The 22714-nt window shown below is 44.0% G+C and overlaps 1 protein-coding gene across 1 annotated transcript in view; it reads right to left on the reverse strand.

Moving 5' to 3' along the window:
* The window catches only part of CFAP221 (cilia and flagella associated protein 221), an 86614-nt gene extending 63900 nt beyond the window's left edge, over window positions 1-22714 (reverse strand). Inside the window, exons 1-5 of the mRNA XM_045868510.2 lie at window positions 22561-22714; window positions 19817-19917; window positions 12389-12475; window positions 12168-12266; window positions 10402-10502 (exon numbers count right to left, since the gene is read on the reverse strand). Coding sequence (XP_045724466.2) covers window positions 10402-10502; window positions 12168-12266; window positions 12389-12475; window positions 19817-19917; window positions 22561-22699 — 527 coding nt within the window. The 5' untranslated portion in view covers window positions 22700-22714. The remainder of the gene's footprint in view (window positions 1-10401; window positions 10503-12167; window positions 12267-12388; window positions 12476-19816; window positions 19918-22560) is intronic.

The raw sequence follows: 22714 nt of genomic DNA on the forward strand, positions 1-22714 counted from the left end.
CATTCAAAACATACCTCCTCGGAGCTAAGGGACCCGTCATGTCCGGCCTGACACGGCCGGCAGGGCACCCAGCTGCCAGCTTCCGGTCTTGCGGCTTACCCACCAGCAGCTATTAGAACAAAAAGCTCACTCGGGAGAGGAGTAAGACATGAATTTTTAAAGCAAAGCAATTTACATTCAAATAATTTTGGTCGTGAAATGGTAGTAGATAAGGAATTTTCGGGAGAAATTTGGGGCATGTTGAAGAGAAAGCAACTAAAAAAAAAAGAGTCACAATTCGGTTGACTGGCTGCTAGTTACTTTGTTCTATGTATTCTTTTTTTTTAAAGGTTTTTTTTTTTTTAAGATTTTTATTTATTTATTTGACAGAGCAAGAGAGCACAAGCAGGGGGAGCGGCAGAGGCAGAGGGAGAAGCAGGCTCCCTGCTGAGCAGGAGCCCGATGCAGGGCTCGATCCCAGGACCCTGGGATCGTGACCTGAGCCGAAGGCAAACGCCCAACCATCTGAGCCACCCAGGCGCCCCTGTTCTACGTATTCTGACAGGCATTAAATAATCACATTCTAGAAACCATGTTTTGTTTTTTTTTAAAAAAAAGACTTATTTATTTATTTGAGAGAGAGAGAGAGAGAGAGAGCGGGGGCAGAGAGAGAATATCCAAGCAGACTCCCTGCTGAGCACGGAGCCCAACGCTGGGCTCAGTCTCATGACCCTGAGATCAGGACCTGAGCTGACACCTAGTTGAACACTTAACTGACTGAGCCACCCAGGAGCCCCTCTAGAAACCATGTGAAAAGTGCACATGTATGTGCCCACTATGTGTGTGCGTGGGTGCGTGTGCATGTGCGTGCGTGCATGTGTGCATGCACGCATGCAGATATCACAGACCTGGACGCTGAGCATGGAGAAGAGCAGCACAGGTGACCAGATGTGGCTGCTTGGACAGGGCTTGGTGTGAAATGTGACTGCTGCATAAACCAAGCAAGGAGGAGGAGTGCCCAGAAAACACTTTCCATTTAGGGGCGTCTCTCCAACACCGAAAACTAGCCACAGTGTTTGTCTCTGCTTCTTCCAGGAATGTGCTTTGGGTGGACCCAGAAACTCTTTGTGTTGTATTCTTAAATATCAGAATTGGGACTGACCAATGAATATTCTTTTGTAGAATTTAAAATGTGGAACATTTTAAAGTTCTTACTGCTGGGGTGCCTGGATGGCTCAGTCAGTTGGGCATCTGCTTTTGGTTTGGGTTGTGATCCCAGGGTCCTGGGATCACCGTGTGGGGCTCCCTGCTCAGCAGGGAGTCTGCTTCTCCCTCTCCCTCTGCCCCTGCTTGTGCTCTCTCAATCTCTCTCAAATAAATAAAATATTTTTTTAAAAAAAGTTCTTACTGCTTAGTTCATGATACCAGCTTGGTAGTTTCACATACGTCACAGAATGTATATGCTATGGAATTTAAGGAATCATTCCAAGAATGTATACAAATACTAGAGGACCCTAAGCGACAGAAATACCCCACCTTTCACTACTGCTCCTGATACGCACATTGATTTGCTCTAGGTGCTGGCCAAACATTGGTGCTGCTCTGTCCCTTAGCCCCATGCAAACCAAGCGAGCAATTTTCCAAATCAAATTTGTACAAAATCTAAGGGAGAAAAGTAGAGTATTACAATATTCAAGCCAGGCTTTAATAAGGTCAATAACGCTTTCCCCATTTTCAGTTTTCTAGCCTTTCCATCACTTTCTCCAGTAGTCAAAACTCTAGAACTCAACATTCTATAAGAAAAACTTACAAAAAAAATTATTTAGGGGCACCTGGGTGGCTCAGTCATTGGGCATCTGCCTTTGGCTCGGGTCATGGTCCCAGGGTCCTGGGATCGAGCCCTGCATCAGGCTCCCTGCTCAGCGGGGAGCCTGCTTCTCCCTCTCCCTCTCCCACTCACCCTACTTGTGTTCCCTCTCTTGCTGTGTGTCTCTCTGTCAAATAAGTAAATAAATAAAATCTTTAAAAAAATAAAAAAATAAATAATTTAGGCCTTCCACTGAAAGTTCCCTTCGTTGACTGTCTCAAGTTGGCACCCACTTCTGTTGAATGAAAGGGGGAAGCATTTATGCCCTCTCATTAATATAGATCCCTAAGGTTTAGGAGTGGGATGATTTTCTTTTCCTGCTAAAATTCATAAAAAGAGACTGGGTCAAGATATTAGGTCAGCAAAGGGATATTAAATCAAAGCAATTTTAATTATAAAATACGATAGAATTTTTCATATAGTAAAAATTCAGGCTGTTGTTCAGTGACAGTGACTTTTTTTCTCTGAATATCAATTTTGAAATACAAGTTCACTGCTGCTTGATAAACTCGAGTAGAGGCTGAAATAAAGCACAAGTGTGTCGATGAGCTCAAGTCACCCTTGTCAGAATAGTTCCCTAAAATGCTGCTGCTCCTTCAGATCAGCTTGGACTTTGGGACATAAAAAACGAGTCCCTGGTGTAAGGAGTGTGTTTCCCTGGATGAGCTGAACAATGTGAATTTATTCTCTTTGAGTAGGGAGGGCTTCAAAAAAATCCTTCCGAAGATCAATGTTGTAGTCATTCTGCCCCCTTCATTCTAACCCAGTTATAGCTGGTTCATGGGCCCCTCACACAGAGGCTCTTTTACTGGCACAATTCGAAGCAGGACCAGGTTGCCGTCTATGCTGGTCACCCTCACTGTTGATCTTTCCCTCCCAGTGCCACTCTGAGGATGCACATTCTCCTGTGGCCCATATACTTTCAACCATTGGGCATTGAGAGAACTAGGTTTCATTTGGACATCCTATTCTGACCTTGGCTATTCCCGCCCTTTCTGAAATGAGCCATGAGGTTCACTGCCTTAAAAAAAGCATCCTTTGGTAAATTCTCCAACTTATGATGTAAAAGTTCCAGAGACTAAAATATCCTGGCTTTGGGATGGGGTAGCCAGGGACCTGTTCTGCTGGTGGTGTTAATGTGACCCCGTGGTCTACACAGCATCTGTAGCCCTGAGATGAACTCACAGTTCCACTTGCTTTGGAGCAGCATGACTGACTTGCCCATGGCACCAACCAGGTCCAGAGTGGAAAATGGGGAAGTGACAGGGAATCCAGGAGAGGACCCAGGTGACTTTCATGTAAGCTTGTCTGGAGAACACTAATCAACTAGTCAATGGTCAGCTTGGTGCAAGGAAGATCAGTTGATGCCCATTGGAGAGAACTGGTCAACTGACTGGGTTTGTTAGAGATTTCGGCCAGTTATCTGGTACCAGGTAGACACTGCTAGAGAAACTACAGAGCTTGATGAATCTATACAAATCTTTTTAGAACCACAGGAATGGAAAGATACCAAATTTCAGCACCTAATAGAAGCATGTTCTTATTTACTTGCTTCTATAGGAAGGGGGAAATTGTATTTTTTTTTAAAGATTTTAATTATTTATTTGAGAGAAAGAGAGAGCACAAGCAGAGGGACAGAGGGAGACGGAGAAGTAGACTCCCCGCCAAGCAGGGAGCCCAAAGCAGGGCTCGATCCCAGGACCCTAGGATCATGACCTGAGCCAAAGGCAGACACTTAACCGATTGAGCCCCCAGTGCCCCAGTGGAAAGTTGTATTTTATCTATAGTACTCCCTAAGATATAAAGTGATTATGAAATTTAATCAGCCATGGTGGTTAGACTAGTTACAAAGCAGAATTTCAACCTACAAAAGGGAAAGAGAGCTGAAAGTCCTCTGCATCCCACAGTGTTTGGTTTAGAGATGTTGGACAGAAACTGGAATGAAACTTTTTGTTATTTACAGAAGCTGTCAAAATACATTTTACCAGATCTTAAGCCACCATGGTTGTTTAGAGGTAGATGGCAAATGTCCACGTGGAATTTTATTTCAGCAAGGAAAATTTACAACCATCAAATCCAGCCAATTGAAAATGTGGTTGATGAAGATATACAAGTCTACTTCATGATCTTGTGGGAAAGGTACCGAAGGCTAACCAGTCTTCTGAGAGGCACTACCCAGACCACAGTTGCTTCTCCCTGGAAGCAACCTCAAAGTAAGAAAGCAGACTTGGTGGTATTAAATGTAGATTCTATAACTTCTGGCAATTTTGTCTGAATGGATTCTACATGCAAAGAGAAAACACATTCTCTGAATCTACCTTCTGTTAGATTTGTGTTTTCCCATAACCTTTGTCTGTTTTAATTTTTCTTTCGGTATAGAAATGGTTGTTTTCCTCTGACATTTACAAATATAAGTGCCATTGGAACTCACACACTGCTGGTAGAAATTAAAAATGGTGCAGTCACTTTGTAAAGCAGTCTGGCAGTTCCTCAAAACATTACACATAGAGTTCCCATATAACCTAGCAGTTCCACTCCTAGGTATATACCCAACACAAATGAACACATATATCCGAATAAAAACACACACACAAATGTTCATAGCGGTATTATTCAAAGTAGCCAAAAAGTGGAAATAACCTGATGTCCATCAACTGATGGATAAATAAAACGTGGTATAGGGGCGCCTGGGTGGCTCAGTCGTTAAGCGTCTGCCTTGGGCTCAGGTCATGATTCCAGGTCCTGGGATCGAGCCCCACATCGGGCTCCCTGCTTCGGTGGGAAGCCTGCTTCTCCCTCTCCCACTCCCCCTGCTTGTGTTCCCTCTCTCGCTGTGTCTCTCTCTGTCAAATAAATAAATAAAATCTTTAAAAAAAAAAATGTGGTATATGCACACAAAGGAATATTAAATTGGTGGTAAAAAGGAACGAAGTACTGATACCTGGAAAACATTATGCTAAGTGAAAAAAGTCAGTCACAAAAGACCTCCTAACATATGCTTCCATTTATATGAATGTCCAGAATAGGCAAATTTATAGAGACAGAAAGTAAATTAGAGTTTGCTTGAGACTAGAAGTTTGAAGGAGAAATGAGAAATGGGGTAATGGGTTTCCTTTTGGAGTAATGAAACTGTTCAAAAATTGATTGTGGTGATGGCTGCCTATACTAAAAACAATCGACTGTATGTTTTAAATTAGTGAATTTTATGGTATGTGAATTATATTTCAGTAAAACTTTTTTTTTTTTTTTTAAGTATAATGGCCGAGAGAAAAGAGCTCCTTCTCCCTGCCCTGCCCGCTGCGGACCTGCCGGTGGGCCGTTTTCCCCAGCTGGGGCACAGTCGCTGACTGGTTCTTCTGGAGCTTCACACATGCCCCTCAGCTGTTAGCCCCATCACTCAGTGTTGGAAGCCCACCTTCAACCTGGCCGCCGGCCTTCCCATTCCAAGCTTCTCATCGCAATTTCTCCGTATGTTGTCTACCTTGGCTAAAGTGTGAGTCAACCTGTCTGGGTCTCACTTGTACATCACTTAGGTAAAAATCTCTTTGGTGATGATGATGATGATGATGGCAATAGCTAATTTAAATCAGTAGTTACATGCTAAGCACTGTTTTTACTACTATTATTAAAATATTCAAATATTGCTTCATTCAAATATTTAAATATTGTTAACTATTGGTAAGTTCTACTTTAACCTGTTTAATCCTCAGAACAATTCTATCAGGTAGGCATTCTTTTTTTTTTTTTTAAACATCTATTTATTTGAGAGAGAGTGCACGAGCGGGGAGGAAGGGCAGAGGGAGAGGAAGAGAAAGAGAATCTCAAGCAGAATCCATTGGGCTCGATCTCATGACCCTGAGATCATGACCTGAGGCAAAATCAAGAGTTGGACACTTAAGTGACTGAGCCACCCAGGCGCCCCTACCAGGTAGGTACTCTTATGAACTGCATTTTACAGATGAGGATCCTAGGAGGCACAGAGAGGCTGTCCTTTTTTCAGGGTCACACAGCCATCATGAAGCAGAGCCTGGACTGGAATCCAGACCGAACAGCTCCAGAGCCTCAGTGGTCTATGCTGTTAAACGCAACACTTCATTTGTCTTGTCTCCTTTTCAGTGTCTTTACTGAAAGTCCTCATGAGCCAGTCAGGTAACAGAAAGGAGAGAAGAGGGCTGCATGTGAGGTGATAGGGAGTGGTGGGCACTGCAGAGCACTGGCAAAGGCACTGCCCTCTAAAGAGGCATCTTGTGTTTCATCCCTACTGAACTGACGGCGGCCATGCAGGAATATGGGCCCCATAAGGCTGGATCTGCCTTTCCTTTTTTTTTTTTTAAGAAAAGTAAAACTCTAAATTTTCATGTGAAATCTTGCGGTTTTTAAATGTTGACAGCAAATCCAAGGTTAAAAATAAATAAATAAATGGTGTGGGCCATGACCACGATGAAACCAAACAGGCCAGCAGTTTCATTACATCAGAAGCCACAAATTGGGGGTCAGAGGGCAAATTCAGAGGGCATGAATAAATGAATGAAGGAAGCAATGAGTTAGGGACTAAAAACAGCCTTCGACAGATAAGATTTGGTGGACCACTTCGTTGTCTTCCAACAATCTAAAACTTCCTTAGAACACCATGCTGGCTACTGGGTATTTACCCCAAAGATACAGCCCACCTTCAGTGCGTGAGAATTCCCATTTTCCTACATCATTGCCAACAAGAGGAGCATGCTTATCTTTTGAAGGATTTTTAAAAATCTCACGCCATTATACACAATAACTCGGTTTCATAAACTATTTAGCTGAGATTTTCATTCTGATTATAAATAAAGGGAATTATATGCAAAATAGTTTGGGAGAAGTTTCTAGGGAAGTTGGTAGATTTGTGTATTAAGAACCGAGACTGATGTCTGCATTATAAGCCACATCGTTTCCACCTGTTTATTAAACCATTGTTCTCAACTCCTAAGCCTGGCTTATGATCCAAACAAAAAGTAATTTGAAATTTGTGGAGGGAAAAAAGAAAAGGAAGGAAGGAAGGAAGAAAGAAGGGAGGGAGGAAGGAGAAAGGAAGCAATCATGAACTAGGAAGTTAGTTGTTTCCTGCCACTTCAGTTTTTGTAAAAGTTGCTATCTTTACCCATTTAAAGGACATAGCTATGTTCGTCTTCAAAATGCATAGTGAGCAGGTTCTGCCAGGAGGGACTCACCTTTGCAGACCACTTACTACTGACAAGGCCTGGATGAAAACAGGAAGGTTGAGGAGGGGGAGGGAGGAGGCAACATAAATAGAGGGATGGGAGAGCAAGGGGCCAAAAATATATGTTAGTGAAAATGTCAAAGCCTGATAATACCCATTGTTGGCAGTGATGTAGGAAAATGGGAATTCTCACGCACTGAAGGTGGGTGTGTGAATGGGCACAACCATTCTGGAAAACAGTTTGGCACTATTCAGTAACACTGAACTTGTGCTAGACCTACAGTTCCACTTCTAGATGTCTACCCTGGAGAAACTCCAGGATACGTGCCCCAGACCATGAACAGGAATATACAATAGCAGTGCTGGTCACAGCCAAAAAAAAAAAAAAAAAAAGGGTTAACAACCCATAGGTCCATTAGCACTAAAGCAGAAAAAACAGTTGTGGTCCATCCATTCAGTGGACACCACAGTAGTGATGATTGAAACCACAAACCATAATGTTGAATTAAAAAAGCAAGTTACAAAAGAACTTAAATGCAGTGTGTTCCCATTTATATAAAGAGCACACATTGGCAAGAGGAAACAATTGTCATTTACAGGTGCGTAGGTATGTGTCAAAACTATTAAAATAAATCAAAGAAAAGATTATCATAAAATCCGAATAGTAGCTACAAAGTTACTGGTAATGTTTTATGTCTTAAAGCCAGTGTTCTTTATATTATTACTGTTTAAACCTTACAAATGATTAGATATCCTTTTGTATGTATTATTTATTTATAGTTCTTAAAGAGTTGTCAAAGAAAAAATAAGTAAAGAGAGATGAAGAGTCAGAAGATCATGGGAGGGGCGCCTGGGTGGCTCAGTTGGTTAAGCGACTGCCTTCGGCTCAGGTCATGATCCTGGAGTCCCTGGATTGAGTCCCGCATCGGGCTCCCTGCTCGGCGGGGAGCCTGCTTCTCCCTCTCCCGCTCCCCCTGCTTGTGTTCCCTCTCTCGCTGTGTCTTTCTCTGTCAAATAAATAAATAAAATCTTTAAAAAAAAAAAAAAAGAAGATCATGGGAAGGTATGTGTGTGGCGGAGGGGGAGGGTCACACATCAGCTGAACTAAGGCAATTGTTCCAGAATAGGGGGTTTCACTTTTTTTTTTTTTTAAGATTTTTATTTATTTATTTGCGAGAGAGAGAATGAGAGACAGAGAGCATGAGAGGGGGAGGGTCAGAGGGAGAAGCAGACTCCCCGCCGAGCAGGGAGCCCGATGCGGGACTCGATCCCGGGACTCCAGGATCATGACCTGAGCCGAAGGCAGTCGCTTAACCAACTGAGCCACCCAGGCGCCCTAGGGGGTTTCACTTTAGATAGAAAGTTGGAATAGATAGAACTAAAAAGGAAGGGCCCTAAAGCTCATACACCTAAGCCCATAGGCACCCCCCCCATCCCAAAGGGTTCAGCCGGCCCTCTCTCCATCTAACCCTGCTGTCTGGTCATTGGTAAATCATACCCCCCCCCAGCTCAGTGCTGCTGTGCGCACTTGAACTTGCCTTCACCCCCAAAGCATGCTGAAGCCTAGTCTTTGCTCACTATCTGGGCCTGTATCAAGAGACGCCTAGTATTTGCCAGCTCCTGGGTGGATTAAAATCCTCCGGTGGCTGTATCACCTACAGGATACGGTCCATGCTCATGCTCTCCGCTATTACTATGCCTTCATACTATTTCCCTGCCTCAAATATCATCCTCACATTCCAGCACTCCATGGAGTCCTCTTAGGATAACCGGATGTCACCCCCAGAGTAGTAAGGAGTGATCACCCCCGTCTCTCCAGTCCGCTCCATCTTCTGGGCCCAAACAGGACCTGGTGTGTGTCTCCAGCACATAGAGCACTTAGCGGTTGGTGTAATTAACTGAGGCCATGGTTCCATCCCCATTAGACTCTAAGACATTCAGAATGAGAATCTTTGTCTATTTATCTTTTTGCCATGGGTAACATTCAAAGTACCAATCAACTGGGACTTTTGGGCAATACTCAGAGTGGCTATAAGGCTGCGGCTGGGTCCTGCAGATGCCTCCCCCAACCCCCCGATCGCTAGGTATTAATAGTTGCTGAATCATTGAGAGGTGGCAGGGAGGGCAGGTCAGGGGCCAGGACAGCTGGGATGGAGGGAGGGGAGCCCAGGACAGTATGTATTTCCCAACCAGTACAGAAGTATTAACAACTGGCATGGCCATTATAGATCTCTATCTAACAGCTCAATATCCATCTTCTTCTATCTCTAGGGACAGGTGGTAGGTATTTAATAAATATTTACTGACAAAAAAACCAAGACATATCTTAAATTACAATTGGAATCTTGAACTAAAGACAGAGGTGAGGAATCTGAGATTTCGCTTGGGTAGTGACTTTCTTTTTTGGGGGGGGGGGGGTAGTGACTTTCTATTCTCTCTGCTTTCTAATCCAAAATGGAGATTGGTTAATGGATGGGCATGGGATCCAAGTTGGTCCAGTAAGACTCAATTCTGGGACTTTTGCTTGAACACCCCCAATCCCTCCAGGCCCTCCAACCCCTGTTGCCAATAGTATTTGAAGCTTCTGGCAGCTTTCTTACCCCCATGATGGGGGAGCCTTTTGTGAACGAAGCCTGCACAGAGAGAAGCAGAACCAAGAAATGGAGAGAGTCAGGTTCTTGCAAGCTGATTTAAACCCTTAGACCCAGGCATGCCTGAAGATCCACTTTGCACCTCTCAGTTAAATGGCCCAATAAATTCTCTTTCTTGCTCATGATATTTTGACATGGGCTTTTGTTTTTGTGTTGTCTTTCTAAAAAAAAAATTTTTTTTAAGATTTTTTATTTAATTGACAGAGAGAGAGAGACAGCGAGAAAGGGAACACAAGCAGGGGGAGTGAGAGAGGGAGAAGCAGGCTTCCCACTGAGCAGAGAGCCCGATGCGGGGCTCGATCCCAGGACCCTGAGACCATGACCTGAGCCAAAGGCAGTCGCTTAACCAACTGAGCTACCCAGGCGCCCCTTAAAAATTTTTTTTAAAGATTTTATTTATTTATTTGAGAGAGAGAGAGCACAAGCAGGGGGAGCAACAGAGGGAGAAGGAGAAGCAGACTCCCTGCTGAGCAGGGAGCCTGATGCAGGGCTCAACCCAGGACTCCGGGATCATGACCCGAGCCAAAGGCAGATGTTTAACCTACTGAGCCACCCAGGCGCCCCTTGTTTTGCCTTTTCAACTATAAGTCCAGGCTAACTCAGCTACAAGCATAACCTGCCATTAGGAAAAATACAAATCTAAGTTTCTATATGCATATCCCTCAACTTTTCACGATACGACATTTTGGTAATTCATCTTGGTAACTCACCTTTCACCAAGGAAAACGTTGGATAGATTTATAAATGAGGGAAAGTCCAATGTTTTCACAACAGGATAGGCATGGATGGGAATAAGCAAAGTGTTGTCTCCCTAAAATTAATGGCGGAAAAAAAAAGTCAAGTTTACCATACTGGAGGCTATAATTTTCAAAAATGAATTCCTAGATACTTTGTTTCTTATGTTGTTTTCTATCACTAAAAAACATTTCCTTAAGAAACCTGAATGCTTACATATAGCATTAGAAACATTGAGCTTTCCTAACTATAAACAAAGTGCAGGAAATTTTAAGTACATTTCCTTGAAGTGATATTCACTATTATCCAGGAAAGCTAAAGATAATGATGCCTTCATGTAGATACAAAGACAGAAATCTACCTGCTTCTGTCTGAGAAAATTATAAGCAAACACAATCTGTAGTAACCTGAGAGAAACAGAAACCATCACAGAGTCAGCTGATCCAGATAGCACTGAATAGTTAACCATGAACTGACATCGGGCACAGAGGGCTGCTGGCCATCTTGCTTAATGTTTGACCTCAAACAAGACCTCTCCAAGCCTTGTTTCTTCCTTTGCAAAATGCGAATACTTCTGCCTTCGTTTTAAAGGTATTTTTAAGGGGTGCTTGGGTGGCTCAGCCAGTTAAGCATCTGCCTTCAGCTCAGGTCATGACCCCGGGGTCCTAGGATCAAGTCTTGCATCAGGCTCCCTGCTCAGAGTGGAGTCTGCTTCTCCCTCTCCGTCTACCCCTCCCCCCTGCTCATGCTCTCTCTCTCTCAAATAGATAAAATCTTTTTCAAAAACTTAAAAAATTTAAAAATTAAAAAAAATAAAATAAAGGTATTTTTAAGAATTAAGGCAGATGATGGCCTGAAAGAGACAAGAGCACTGCATACGTGCTGGGTATTAGCATTACCACTGAGTAGCAGGAGATGTGTCCTGGCACTGGGTACCATGCCTGCCCTCAAGACTCATCTTCTTGGTGCAGATATTCCTTCTGAAAGCCATACTCTACTTTTGTTTTTAATTTAGCTTTCCAATTTTCTTTTTAAAGATTGAAACTCATTGGTTACCAAAGCATACTCTTCCATTCTAGTTCTGAAAAATTAAATTTAGTTCCCCTTAAGCCTTCTCGACTTGCAAGAGCCGGACCTAGGAGAGCAAAGGGAAGCATAGGGGGGACCGTTTGAAGAGAGGGATTGACAGCATGTGGAGCTGGCTGTGACTGGAGGCCACAGGATGAATTCAGTGACCTAGAAAAGCTCACAGGGACTTACACGGCCCAGCCATCTGGGGTCAGGCCACCCAGGCTCCTACCTCCCTGCAGACCCCCAGGGCTGCCTCTGAGGACATTCCCACATGACACCATCCAGTCCCTGGGGTTTGTAATCACAATTCAGGGGTCCTGCTAATTTGGTAGCCTAGCACTTAAAGGAGTTTGTTTAAGCTATTTGAAAAAGTCTTTATCAACTCTTAGCACTTCATGATAAGTAAGGTTTCCGGGCCAGGGCAGGCAGGAAACCTGCAGCAAATGATGTCTCATGGCTCTGCCCTGGTTCTTGATGGCTCTCACACCTGGGACCCACGTCATCGGACAAGGACCCTCCATGCCACTCACGCTGGCTGCCCAAGGAGCACACGTGCTGGGTGACAAATTTCACACTTAATGTTCCATTTCCCTTTGTTCTTCCCTCGGGATATAAGTTTTGACATCGTCCTGTCCCTTACCCCTAAAAAACCAATTTAAAAAAAACTTACCTTACAGTGAACCCGAATGCAGTCATAATAGTATCGCCACTCATCTGGAGAAAACGTAATGGTGACTGCGAGGGACAAGCCGGGGACAAGGCGGTGTTCCTAGAAGACAAGTGGGCTGAGGTGGCAGCACACTACACACCCGTCCCCAGCAGACCCACCACACGGAAAGCCACAACCCAACAGAGAGCACCACGGTGAACACACAACCAGGCCATGCTTACCTTTTTCACATACTTGATCTGAAAGTATTTGGTTTGAGGGGGTAAGATATGCACATGTACGTCTTCATTGGAAATATTGACCAGATGCTGTGAGAGAAAGAGAAGCACTCAGAAAAAACACTGTTTTAGCTATCTGCATATTCACCTCATTTATTTACCTCTCTTCTTGCACCTAAAGGGATTTGAGGAGATAGAATTTATTGTTTAACTTTTAGAAGATCTGAAATGCATCATATACCATTTAAAGAATAATAAAATAAACACAGCACCACTTAAAAATTTTTTTAAGTAGGTTCCATGCCCAATGTGGGGCTTGAACTCACAACCCTGAGATCAAGAGTCACATGGTCTACCAACTGAGCCAGCCAGGTACCCTGAAAACAACACCCTTTAAAGGATAATAAAGCATTCCCAAGTGCCTTCTGCCCAGATTAGGGACTTTACTAGAGCCTGCAGCCCCCAGACTGTATCTCATCTACACACCCCTCGTCCCCAGTCCTGACCAGTTACCACGTGTGCCTTTTCGAAAAAACAAAACAAAACAAAACAAAACTGCCAGTTATTCTGCCAGCAAAAAGTGGGTTTATTCAGCAACAGCAGAGAATTGCAAACTAGGACAAGCGGGCTGCTGCAAACCATAGACAAGCCCCAGACCAAGGGAGACACATGGGGGGAGGGGGTGGGAACTTTATAAACAAAAAGTCCATTGGAGTAAATTGGGAGTTTGAAGTATAGGGACTTCTCACTGGCTGAGCTACGACAGTCTCTCATTGGCTGGGCTGTTGCTAGGGAAGAAGGACAACCTTCCTTCTTCCTGCTGGGGTAATAAAGCAGTACCTAAAGTATGGACTTGCAAAGTACATCTCTTCTTATTGGGTCTGTAATCACAGAGGAGCGGTGGGGTGTGACAGCCTCCCGATTCCAGTATGAACCAGGTTTCCTTTCATTAATGAATTTTCACAACTCCATTTCATCCTGTGATTCAACTAAAAAGTCAGCCACCCACCAACTCCCACAATTTCTCAAATTATAAGCCACCTATCCTGAGGGCCCGGTGACACTAAGGTGGTCAAAAAATCAGGAAAAAGAGTGTGGCTAGGGCAGCCTGCAATCCATCCCTGGGGCAAATGGAAAAGAAGTGAGAAGTCAGGAGTTCTCCAATGGTGACAGAAGGCCACCCCTGTGAGGCAGGACAACCTGCTGCATAAATTAACTGTGTCTCTCAATAGAGGTGTTTTCCCCCTCTGCTTGCGATGGGACCAAGAACCTCGGGATCTGGGGATTTGGGCTTCATCTGGGCCAGGGGACAGTTAAGAGTCCTTTGGTTTCCAAAGTCCAGGTCAGAGGCTGGACCTGTCATGGGGCACATTGCCCAAGACCTCATGGTCATTGAAGCCCGAAATTAAAATTCAGATGTTATTTCCTGACGAGGTTACAGTGGTGTTTGCATTTGTTAAAAGTTCTTATTTGTCACCTGCAAACATTCCTAAAGTGACCCTCTTTTGGCATATCTTTTCTTTTTTTATATAAGCTAAAATCCTTAAAAAAAAAAAAGTTCTCCAGGTCGCTCTGGACCGCCAAAGGGGCAGTTTTGGTGAAGGTGTGCGCTCCTGGGGCTCTACCCACAAGATGGTCCTTCCAAGGAAGACTGGGGGGGACAGGTATGCTGGGACCCAGGATGCCTGGGGCCTGTGCCCATCACACCCAGAATCCTGGGGTGGTGGGACCTGCTAGGGATGGGGAGGTAGCCACGAAGCCAGGGCCTGGAAGCCCTGACAGAGAACTCTGTCCCCATGCTTGTCATCAAGAGGGACCTTCAAGTTGGAGGCCTCAAGTCAGAGTCCAGGAAGAACTGGGAGGAGAGGCAGTTATACTGGCTGTCACTTAAAAAAAAATCCAGTAAGGACAGGGCAACAAACAAGGGTGTCGGGACTGCTTTTAATATGTATCCCAAGGGTGCTTAACCTTAGAAGAAATCAATAATCTGCACTCCCGGAGCGCTCAGTAGTCACTGCAAGATCCTAATCCAGAGTCCATACTCTAGAGGTGGCTATTCAGAGCATTTCAATCCTCCTCATTGAACTGGTACTAGAAGGTCTACAATATTAGCGTACGGGATGTTCGGGATAGATGTACTAACTAGAACTTTCAAACAGGCATTCCGCTCTTAAACAAAAGGGATCTGAGAATCTGGGGAGCACAGAACCCAGTATCTACTATAGAGTGACCTTCAAAGACGCAGGGCTCCCTTAGGTCTTGCGTTTTGCACAGCACAAAAAAATTCTGTCAGCCGGATGGAAGGTTGGCCAATCCTACCAATGGATGCTACTACATCTGCTGCCAGCAAAGCTCCCTTGCAAGGAGCCATGGCTGCGCCTTCCTGGAGATGGCAAGTATGCTCATTCTTTTTTGCCTGCGTGCTAGCAAGTGTCATATGCACGGCAGAATTTCTTCTCGGGCCTGTTTTCATCGCCATAGATATACCTGGTAGCAAGGCTGCTGGGTGGGGACCTTTGGCTCCCACCTCCCATCAGGGTCAGATTCTCAATATCTACCTGACAGTGAGAAATAAGTTCGTGGGTTTAGGTCAATTTGCAACAAGCAGTGTCACGGGCTGAAGACAAGAGGTCTATGCTCAGCAAAGCCGCTGAGCTGGCTCAGCTGTTCCAGTATTCCTGAGTGGTCCCAAGGGAGGAGACAGGAGCTGGCTCTCCAGACTGGAGATGCAGCCAGCACCTGTGGGTGCTGTGTCATCAAGGGGGACCCTCGGTGCTGGCTGTGCCACATCCTGATTTAAAAAAAAAAAAAAAAAGGAAACCTGATGCTTCCTCCAACCTGAATGTGGCAGAGCAAATTCAAACATGCCCACTCATTTGTATGTGAAGGACGAGCACTGGAATTCAGTAGATAATATCTACATTGTCAAATGAATAAAAAATTACCAATAAGAAAATACAGAATTCATTTCTTAAAGAATTAAACAACATAGGGGCGCCCAGGTGGCTCAGTCAGTTAAGCATCCAACTCTTTGATTTCAGCTCAGGTCAGGATCTCGGGGTTGTGAGATCGAGAGCCTGGTGTTGGGCTCCACACTGGGCATGGAGCCTGCTTAAGATTCTCGCTCTCCCTCTCCCTCTCCCTCTGCTCCTCCCCACTACCCTCCCCCCACTGCTCTCTCTCTCTCTCAAAAAGAATAAATAAATAAATAAATAAAATAAAAATAAAAAAATTAAAGGGGCGCCTTGGGGGCTCAGTTGTTTGAGCCTCCGACTCTTGATTTTGGTTCAGGTCATGATCTTGGGGTCCTGGAATCAAGCCCCACATCCGGCTCCACACTTAGCAGAGTGTCGCTTGGGGGTTCTCTCTCTCCTCTCCTTCTGCCCCTCCCCCCAGCCGGCTTGTGCGAATACACTCTCTCTCTAAAACGGATAGATATATCATTAGAAAACATTTTTAAAAAGAATTAAACAACATAGATCCCATTCATGATAATAAAGGATGATATTATTTGGCTACATTTGGCGGGGGTTGTTAAAGGCTGCAATAGGGAATAGAAAACTAACACCATTATTTCAGAAAGCTTAAGGAAACTTAATTTATGTGGGCTAACAACTTTGTTTTGGGCTGGCAACATCAACACTGGTTGTCTCATGAGAAACCTGACTAATTATTTACTTAATATAGTTTTCCAGACAAACAAAATCTTTCTGCAGAGGGAAAAAAGAATTTAAGAGGTCATTGTTTTGAGAAACCTGGGAACCACTCTTTCAAATTTTAAAGTAAGTCAAAGCATTGATCTCACTATGAATCCAAGTAAAATGCTTTAAATCCTTTAACCAGATCTGGATGAATCTCAAATGTTAATGAACAATTTACTGTGGTTTTAAACCCACATTTAATCATTCCATTCTTGGGCAATTTGCATAGTTTCCTGTAGCAAAACCAAGATAAAAGCAGAGCTGGATTTTCCCCTTTGTTTGGCAAGAATCTCAAGGTAATTGCCTTAGGCTTCTGCTTAAATTTGCTGGTGGAAACAGGAGGCTGGCCCTCCCAAGATCTCCCAGAATGTTATTAAGATGAAATCATTTTGGACTTTTATCTATGCCTGCTTGTTATAATGCCTGATAGAAGCAGTATGATTATTTAGACTTTACACTGTATTTACTTGGAGTGAGTGAGTCTTCATCAAGTCACTGTCTTCCAATAAAGTGAACTCAGTGTCATTCACAAGTGTTTACTGAGTGCCTTCTATGTGTTAGGCATCGTGTTGTATCAAAGAGATGGTCTCTGTTCTTCAACAGAATGAAGCTTTTATCTCCCTCCCCAAACCCTACGATCCAGGTAAACCAGATTGTACACTAGTATCCAAATATGTAGCATGCACCTTGGACCTCTCTCAACGACTTCCTTTATGCCCTGAATATCTTCTTCCCACTTCTCTTTCCTTTTGGGCTATCTCAAGTGGCTTCTCCTCCAAACTTTTTTTTTTTTTTTTTTAAGATTTTATTTTTAAGTAATCTCTCCACCCAATGTGGGGCTTGAACCTATAACCCAGAGATCAAGAGTCACATGCTCTACTGACTGAGCCAGCCAGAAGCCTCCATAAGCTTTTTTTACATCATGACCAGTAAGCTCCTGGTCTAAAGATGTTCAACATCCTTATTTATTAGGGAAATGCAAATAAAACATGCAAATAAAAAAATACAAATAAAATAGTGAGTTGAGCAGACAGCTTCTCCTCTGGTGTCCTGCCTGCCCCTCCCTTGTGGTGTATTCAATAAGCTTCTCTCTCCTTTAAAAAAAAAAATAGTGAGGGGTGCCTCGTTAAGCACTGCCTTCAGCTCAGGTCATGATCCCAGGGTCCTGGGATCAAGCCCCACATTGGGCTCCCTGCTCAGCGGGAAGCCTGCTTCTCCCTCTCCCACTCCCCCTGCTTATGTTCCCTCTCTCGCTGTCTCTCTCTCTGTGTCAAATAAATAAATAAAATCTTTTTTAAAAAACCAGTGAGTTGAATGGTGGCCTCAAGAAGTTATGTTCACATCCTAATACCTGGAACCTGTGAATGTGACCTTATTTGGGAAAAGGATCATTGCAGATGTTATTAAGTTAAGGACCTTGAGATGAGATCATTCTGAATTAGCCAGGTAGCCTTAATCCAATGATGTATCCTTTTAAGAGAAGAGGAGAAGACACAGAGTCAGAGAAGGCCATGTGAAGGTAGAGGTAAAGAGTGGAGTTATGTGGCCATAAGCCAAGAAACACCGGCCAGAAGCTGCCAGAGGCAAAACAAGATTCTCCCCACGAGACTCTGGAGGGAACACAGCTCTGCTGACACCTTGATTTTGGACTCTGGCCTCCAGAATAAATTTCTGTTTTTTTTTTAAAGATTCTCAATTTGTAGTTATTTGTTATAGCAGCCATAGAAAACTAACACACCATACAACCCAACAATTCTACTCCTTGGTATATATCCAAGAGAACTGAAAATATGTCCACACAAAAATACATACATGAATGTTGATAATAGTGTTATTCATAATAGCATCAAAGTTGACACCCAAATGTCCATCAACTAATGAATGGATAAACAAAACGTGGTAGAGCCATACAATGGAATAGTATTCAATCCCGAAAAGGAATGAAGTACTGATAGATGATACAAGGTGCCTGGGAAACATTATGCTAAATGAAAGAAGCCAGTCACAAAAGACTACATGTTATAAGATTCCATTTACACGAACTGTCCAGAAGAGTTAAATCTATACCAACAAAAAGCCAATGAGTTGTTGCCTAGGGTAAGAGTAGACTGGGTGGGGGAATAAGGATAGCAAGGGAGCTGGGGGGTGGGGAGTGAACTGTTTATTCATTATATTCATTATTTATTATAAACAATGAGCAATTATGAAAGATAATTATTTTAGATCTACCCAATTACCATTGAGACAGCAAACCTAATACCAGGAAAAGTAAGCTCCAAAATCACTTATTAACCTTGGTCTTTCATGCTGTGTTCTAAGAAATGCATCTTGCAGGTTGATGGGTGGATTTCCTAATCACCATTTTAAATCCTAACCCTTTTCCTGAGGGGAAAAACTTGGCACCTAACAGGTTTCTCTCTGGGTTTATTCTCTCTACCCACTTCGATGCACTAAGATGCACGGAAACAGCATCCTTAGTTTGTTGGGGAGTGCCTGATAGAAACGTAACTTCACATCCTGACAGCATTAGCATTTCTCAGCTTCTTTCCCCTCTCCAAAAGTAGAGTCTTGTGGTGGTCGGTGACAGAGCCAGAGGGGGAACGCCGTGTACAAAGCCAGAGTCTCGGAGGGCTCTTGGGAAGGGAGCCTGCCTCTACCCCACTCCACCCATGCACAGAGGTCATTTTGCTCAGATCCAGAGCCCAATGGGAGTAGTTCTGAGATGTCCTGCTCAGTGTGACTTCAGGGGATTGATGTGAGGTCACCGAGCTTGTAGAGCTGATTTAAATGTTAAGGTCCCGGGGCGCCTGGGTGGCTCAGTCGGTTAAGTATCTGACTCTTGATTTCATCTCAGGTCATGATCTCAGGGCTGTGAGGTCGAGGCCCGTGTCAAGCTATGGGCTAGGCGTGGAGCCTGCTTAAGATTCTCTCTCTCCCTCTCCCTCTGTCCCTCCCCATTTCCTCTCTTAAAAAAAAAACCAAAAAACTGTTCAGGTCCTTATAAGCATAGCGTTAGGAATGCTGTAGCCACCTGAGCCCACCTGCAGGTCAATGAAGGGGACCCAGGAAGCTCCGTGTGGACTGCAGTCCATCCTTTCAACTGCCCCTCTGGAGCCTGTCCAGCGGAACTGACCCTTGCCACCCAGACCTGGCTAGAATCTCTCTGGTCAGAATGGCTGATTTAGGCATGGGCATCGGACCCAAGCAGGTGAAACAGAACACCCACGGAAGCCTCCTAGGAAAGGGATACCCCTTTTCCTGGTGGTGTAGGCTTGGAGCAAGCAGGCCCTGGTTTGGAAGAAGGCAACTTAAGAGTGAAAGTCAGTCTCTATCACTTACTAGCTATTGAACCTTCTGGAATCCTGGTTTCCTATCTATATAATGAGAATAATAGTACAACCTCCACAGAGCTAGGGTAAGGATGAAACCGAATCATGCGACACACAATCACTGTGAGACAGCAAGCACAGTTGCTAGCCCCTAAGAGTCAGTCGGCAATGATACCTGTTTGGAAAGAATGCCATGAGGAGCCTTTGGCAGGGGGCAAGTAGCTTGTCCAAGGACACTGGTGCGGCTTTAAAATTTCTCATCCTAGAATCACCTTTCTGGCCCAACTTACCTCTGCGCTTCTGCGGATGCTGCTGCGCTTTAAATGAATGAGTAATATAAATGCAGAACACTCATGTCATTTCATTACTATGATTAATTAACCCACTTAAAAAATACCTACCAGAATCTGTTGGTGTTGTTTTTCGACTTTGCAGCCTCCAAAATGCAGTATGCCAGGTTTTGCCTGTATGAGCTTATTGTTCAGAACTTTTGCATAAACCTCTATAAAAACAATGTAGATAAGTACACCATGAGATGAGACATAAAAGAAAATATTAAATAAATGAAGATCCTATTAATGTGGGCTCTCTTTAATTTAGGATATTTTAAGCCTATGAAAGCTTCAGACAGAGGGTACAGCTGTCAATAAGATTAATGATCTATGCCAAATGAACTGTACTGCCTCTCCCTCTATTTTTACACATCGTTTGGGAGATATTATCATCACAGTACAAATTCACATGTATTGTTTATTACCCACTAAAATACTCTGCTCTTCACATTTTGTACAAGTCTTCATCCTAAAACACGAGCTTGCAAGAATACGCACCCTAACTTTGCTGCCCTGTATAACACCGAGATGACTTGTGATGTAATGAATACGCAGTTCAAAGAATCCAAACACCAAGTGCTTCATTTCATTACCGGGTATTTACCTGTTATCATTGGATTTCCTCCAAATAGAATTACAATGTGATAGAATAATCGTAGAGCTCTGAATAATTATCGCTCTGGAGAGTAAAGTCTCCAACTGCTATTAGTGTAATGTGAATGTCTTTTTTTTTTTTTTTCTTCCAGTTCTGAGAAGAAGGTTAAAACAGCCGATCTCACAAAAGTGTCCAGGTCTACAAAACTTTTCCCAGCTCTTTACGAGGCAGGAGCTGAGATGTGTAGAGGAGGTACAGAGAACCCACGACACAATTTTCTCTGTGCCTTTGGTGCTTACGCCAGGCATTTGCTAGTAATCCTCACTCCAGGCCTACGCAGTGGTATTATTTCCATTGTGGGGCGCCTGGGTGGCTCAGATGGTTAAGCGTCTGCCTTCGGCTCAGGTCATGATCCCAGGGTCCTGGGATCGAGTCCCACATCGGGCTCCTGGCTCAGCGGGGAGCCTGCTTCTCCCTCTGACCCTCTCCCCTCTCATGCTGTTTCTCTCTCGCTCGCTCTCTAAAAAATAAAATCTTTAAAAAAAAAAAGAAAAAAAAAATTATTTCCATTGTGCAGGTGAAGGAGCTGAGACTCAACAAGATTAAACAACCTGCCCACAGCCGGTAGTTAAAAATCAAACTCAGGTCTGTCCGATTCCAACCACTGAACTGCCTTCCTCAATACGAGTGCACTGTTCAGTTTCCTAAAAACGATGACCTTTCACCTTTGGCTATCACCAAACCCCGTTAGCCACAGACACCTTCCCTCATTGCTTAGCCCACTGTGATTCTTGTAAATATCTGAAACAATTGGAGCTCTTGCTCCTCAACAAGTGACCTGACATGCTGACATTGTCATCAGCTTTGGGCCAAACCGAAGAGGGCTGGAATAGGGTCCGGATGGTTGTTTCTGGGGGATGGGCAATCTCTGTAGGTTATTAGATCATTTTTTAAGTATTGAAATGAACATTATTTGGTAAAGTTTTTAAGTGCTGGACATTTTGCTTTTGTTTTTAGGGCCGCAAAATAGACCTTAAAACAGGTATTTTTCTGTTAATGCCCCGAAAGAGTCGAGTATACTCATTTGCACTCAGTAAGTTCTACGGTGACGAAAGAGCCACACCCAAATACTACATTTCCAGCATCTGCGATAGGCCTTGAAAGATGAGTCAGGAGCAGCCTAATGTGATGGTAGAGATCTGGAGATTGGGCGACCATGACTGAACACCACCTCTCCACCCAGCTGTGCCACCTTGGGGAATTCCTTTGACCTCTCTGAATCTCAACTTCCCCACCAGTAAGATAAAAATAGAACGTTGATGTTGTGTGGATTAAGTGAGAATAACGTAGGCAAAATGATTAGCCTCTTACAGAATCACTACAGGATTTTACTAGGCTTTCCACGTGCACGGCAGGGAAGGGATGTGCATGGAAAAAGGCAAGAAGGTATAAAGTGCATGTGGTCTTGAAGGAGCAGGAGTAATGGTGTGATTGGAGCTGGGGATGAGCAGTGCACAGTGTGGGGATGGAGCTGGGTGGACAGGCTTGCATCCACAGCAGAGGGGGCGAAATGTCAAGTGAAGGAATTGCAACTCTCTTCCAAATGCAAGGGAACCACTGAGAGTATCTTAGCAGAATAGGGACAGGGCCAGCCATGATTGCACAAAGGAAATTGATGGGAGTGTGAAGGGTGGCCCCGAGGAGAGCACGAGGATATCCCAGTGACCTTGCTGAGGATGAGGAATAAGGCAGTATGGATAGATAGGTAAGATGTTTGAGGAAGTAGAAGCAGCAGAACTTGGTGACTCACTTACACCACAAGAATCTATCACGAGTGCATGGACCTAAATAGAACCATTGTTCTTTTTTTTTTTTTTTTTTTAAAGATTTTATTTATTTGACAGAGAGAGATACACAGCGAGAGAGAGAACACAAGCAGGGGGAGTGGGCGAGGGAGAAGCAGGCCTCCCGCAGACCAGGGAGCCTGATGCGGGGCTTGATCCCAGGACTCTGGGATCATGACCTGAGCCGAAGGCAGACGCTTAACGACTGAGCCACCCAGGCGCCACCAGAACCATTGTTCTTAATAATAAAAGCTATTGTGAGCCCATAAAACAATATAGAGAAATCAGCACCAAAAATCCCATTATGCTTTCTGGACTTTGGATCCTCTGGGAAGGTGTAAATTGTAAAGCAAATCTCTGTTCTACTCACTTACTTGATTCTAGAAGGTGATTAGGTACTTCTCTTCTTTTCTTAGGCTCCTCCACTAGGCTCTTCAAAAGGAGGGGGGATATGTTAGTAAATGGTTCTTCCGCATGGCTTAGCTCTCTGCTGGGGGTTTTTACCACTGCCATTTTATCATGAAAAAT

The sequence above is a fragment of the Mirounga angustirostris genome, unplaced genomic scaffold, assembly GCF_029215605.1.
Source record: "Mirounga angustirostris isolate CCGP_5_RB_7025 unplaced genomic scaffold, mMirAng1.0.hap1 SCAF_3, whole genome shotgun sequence".
In the NCBI taxonomy this organism is placed as follows: Eukaryota; Metazoa; Chordata; class Mammalia; order Carnivora; family Phocidae; genus Mirounga; species Mirounga angustirostris.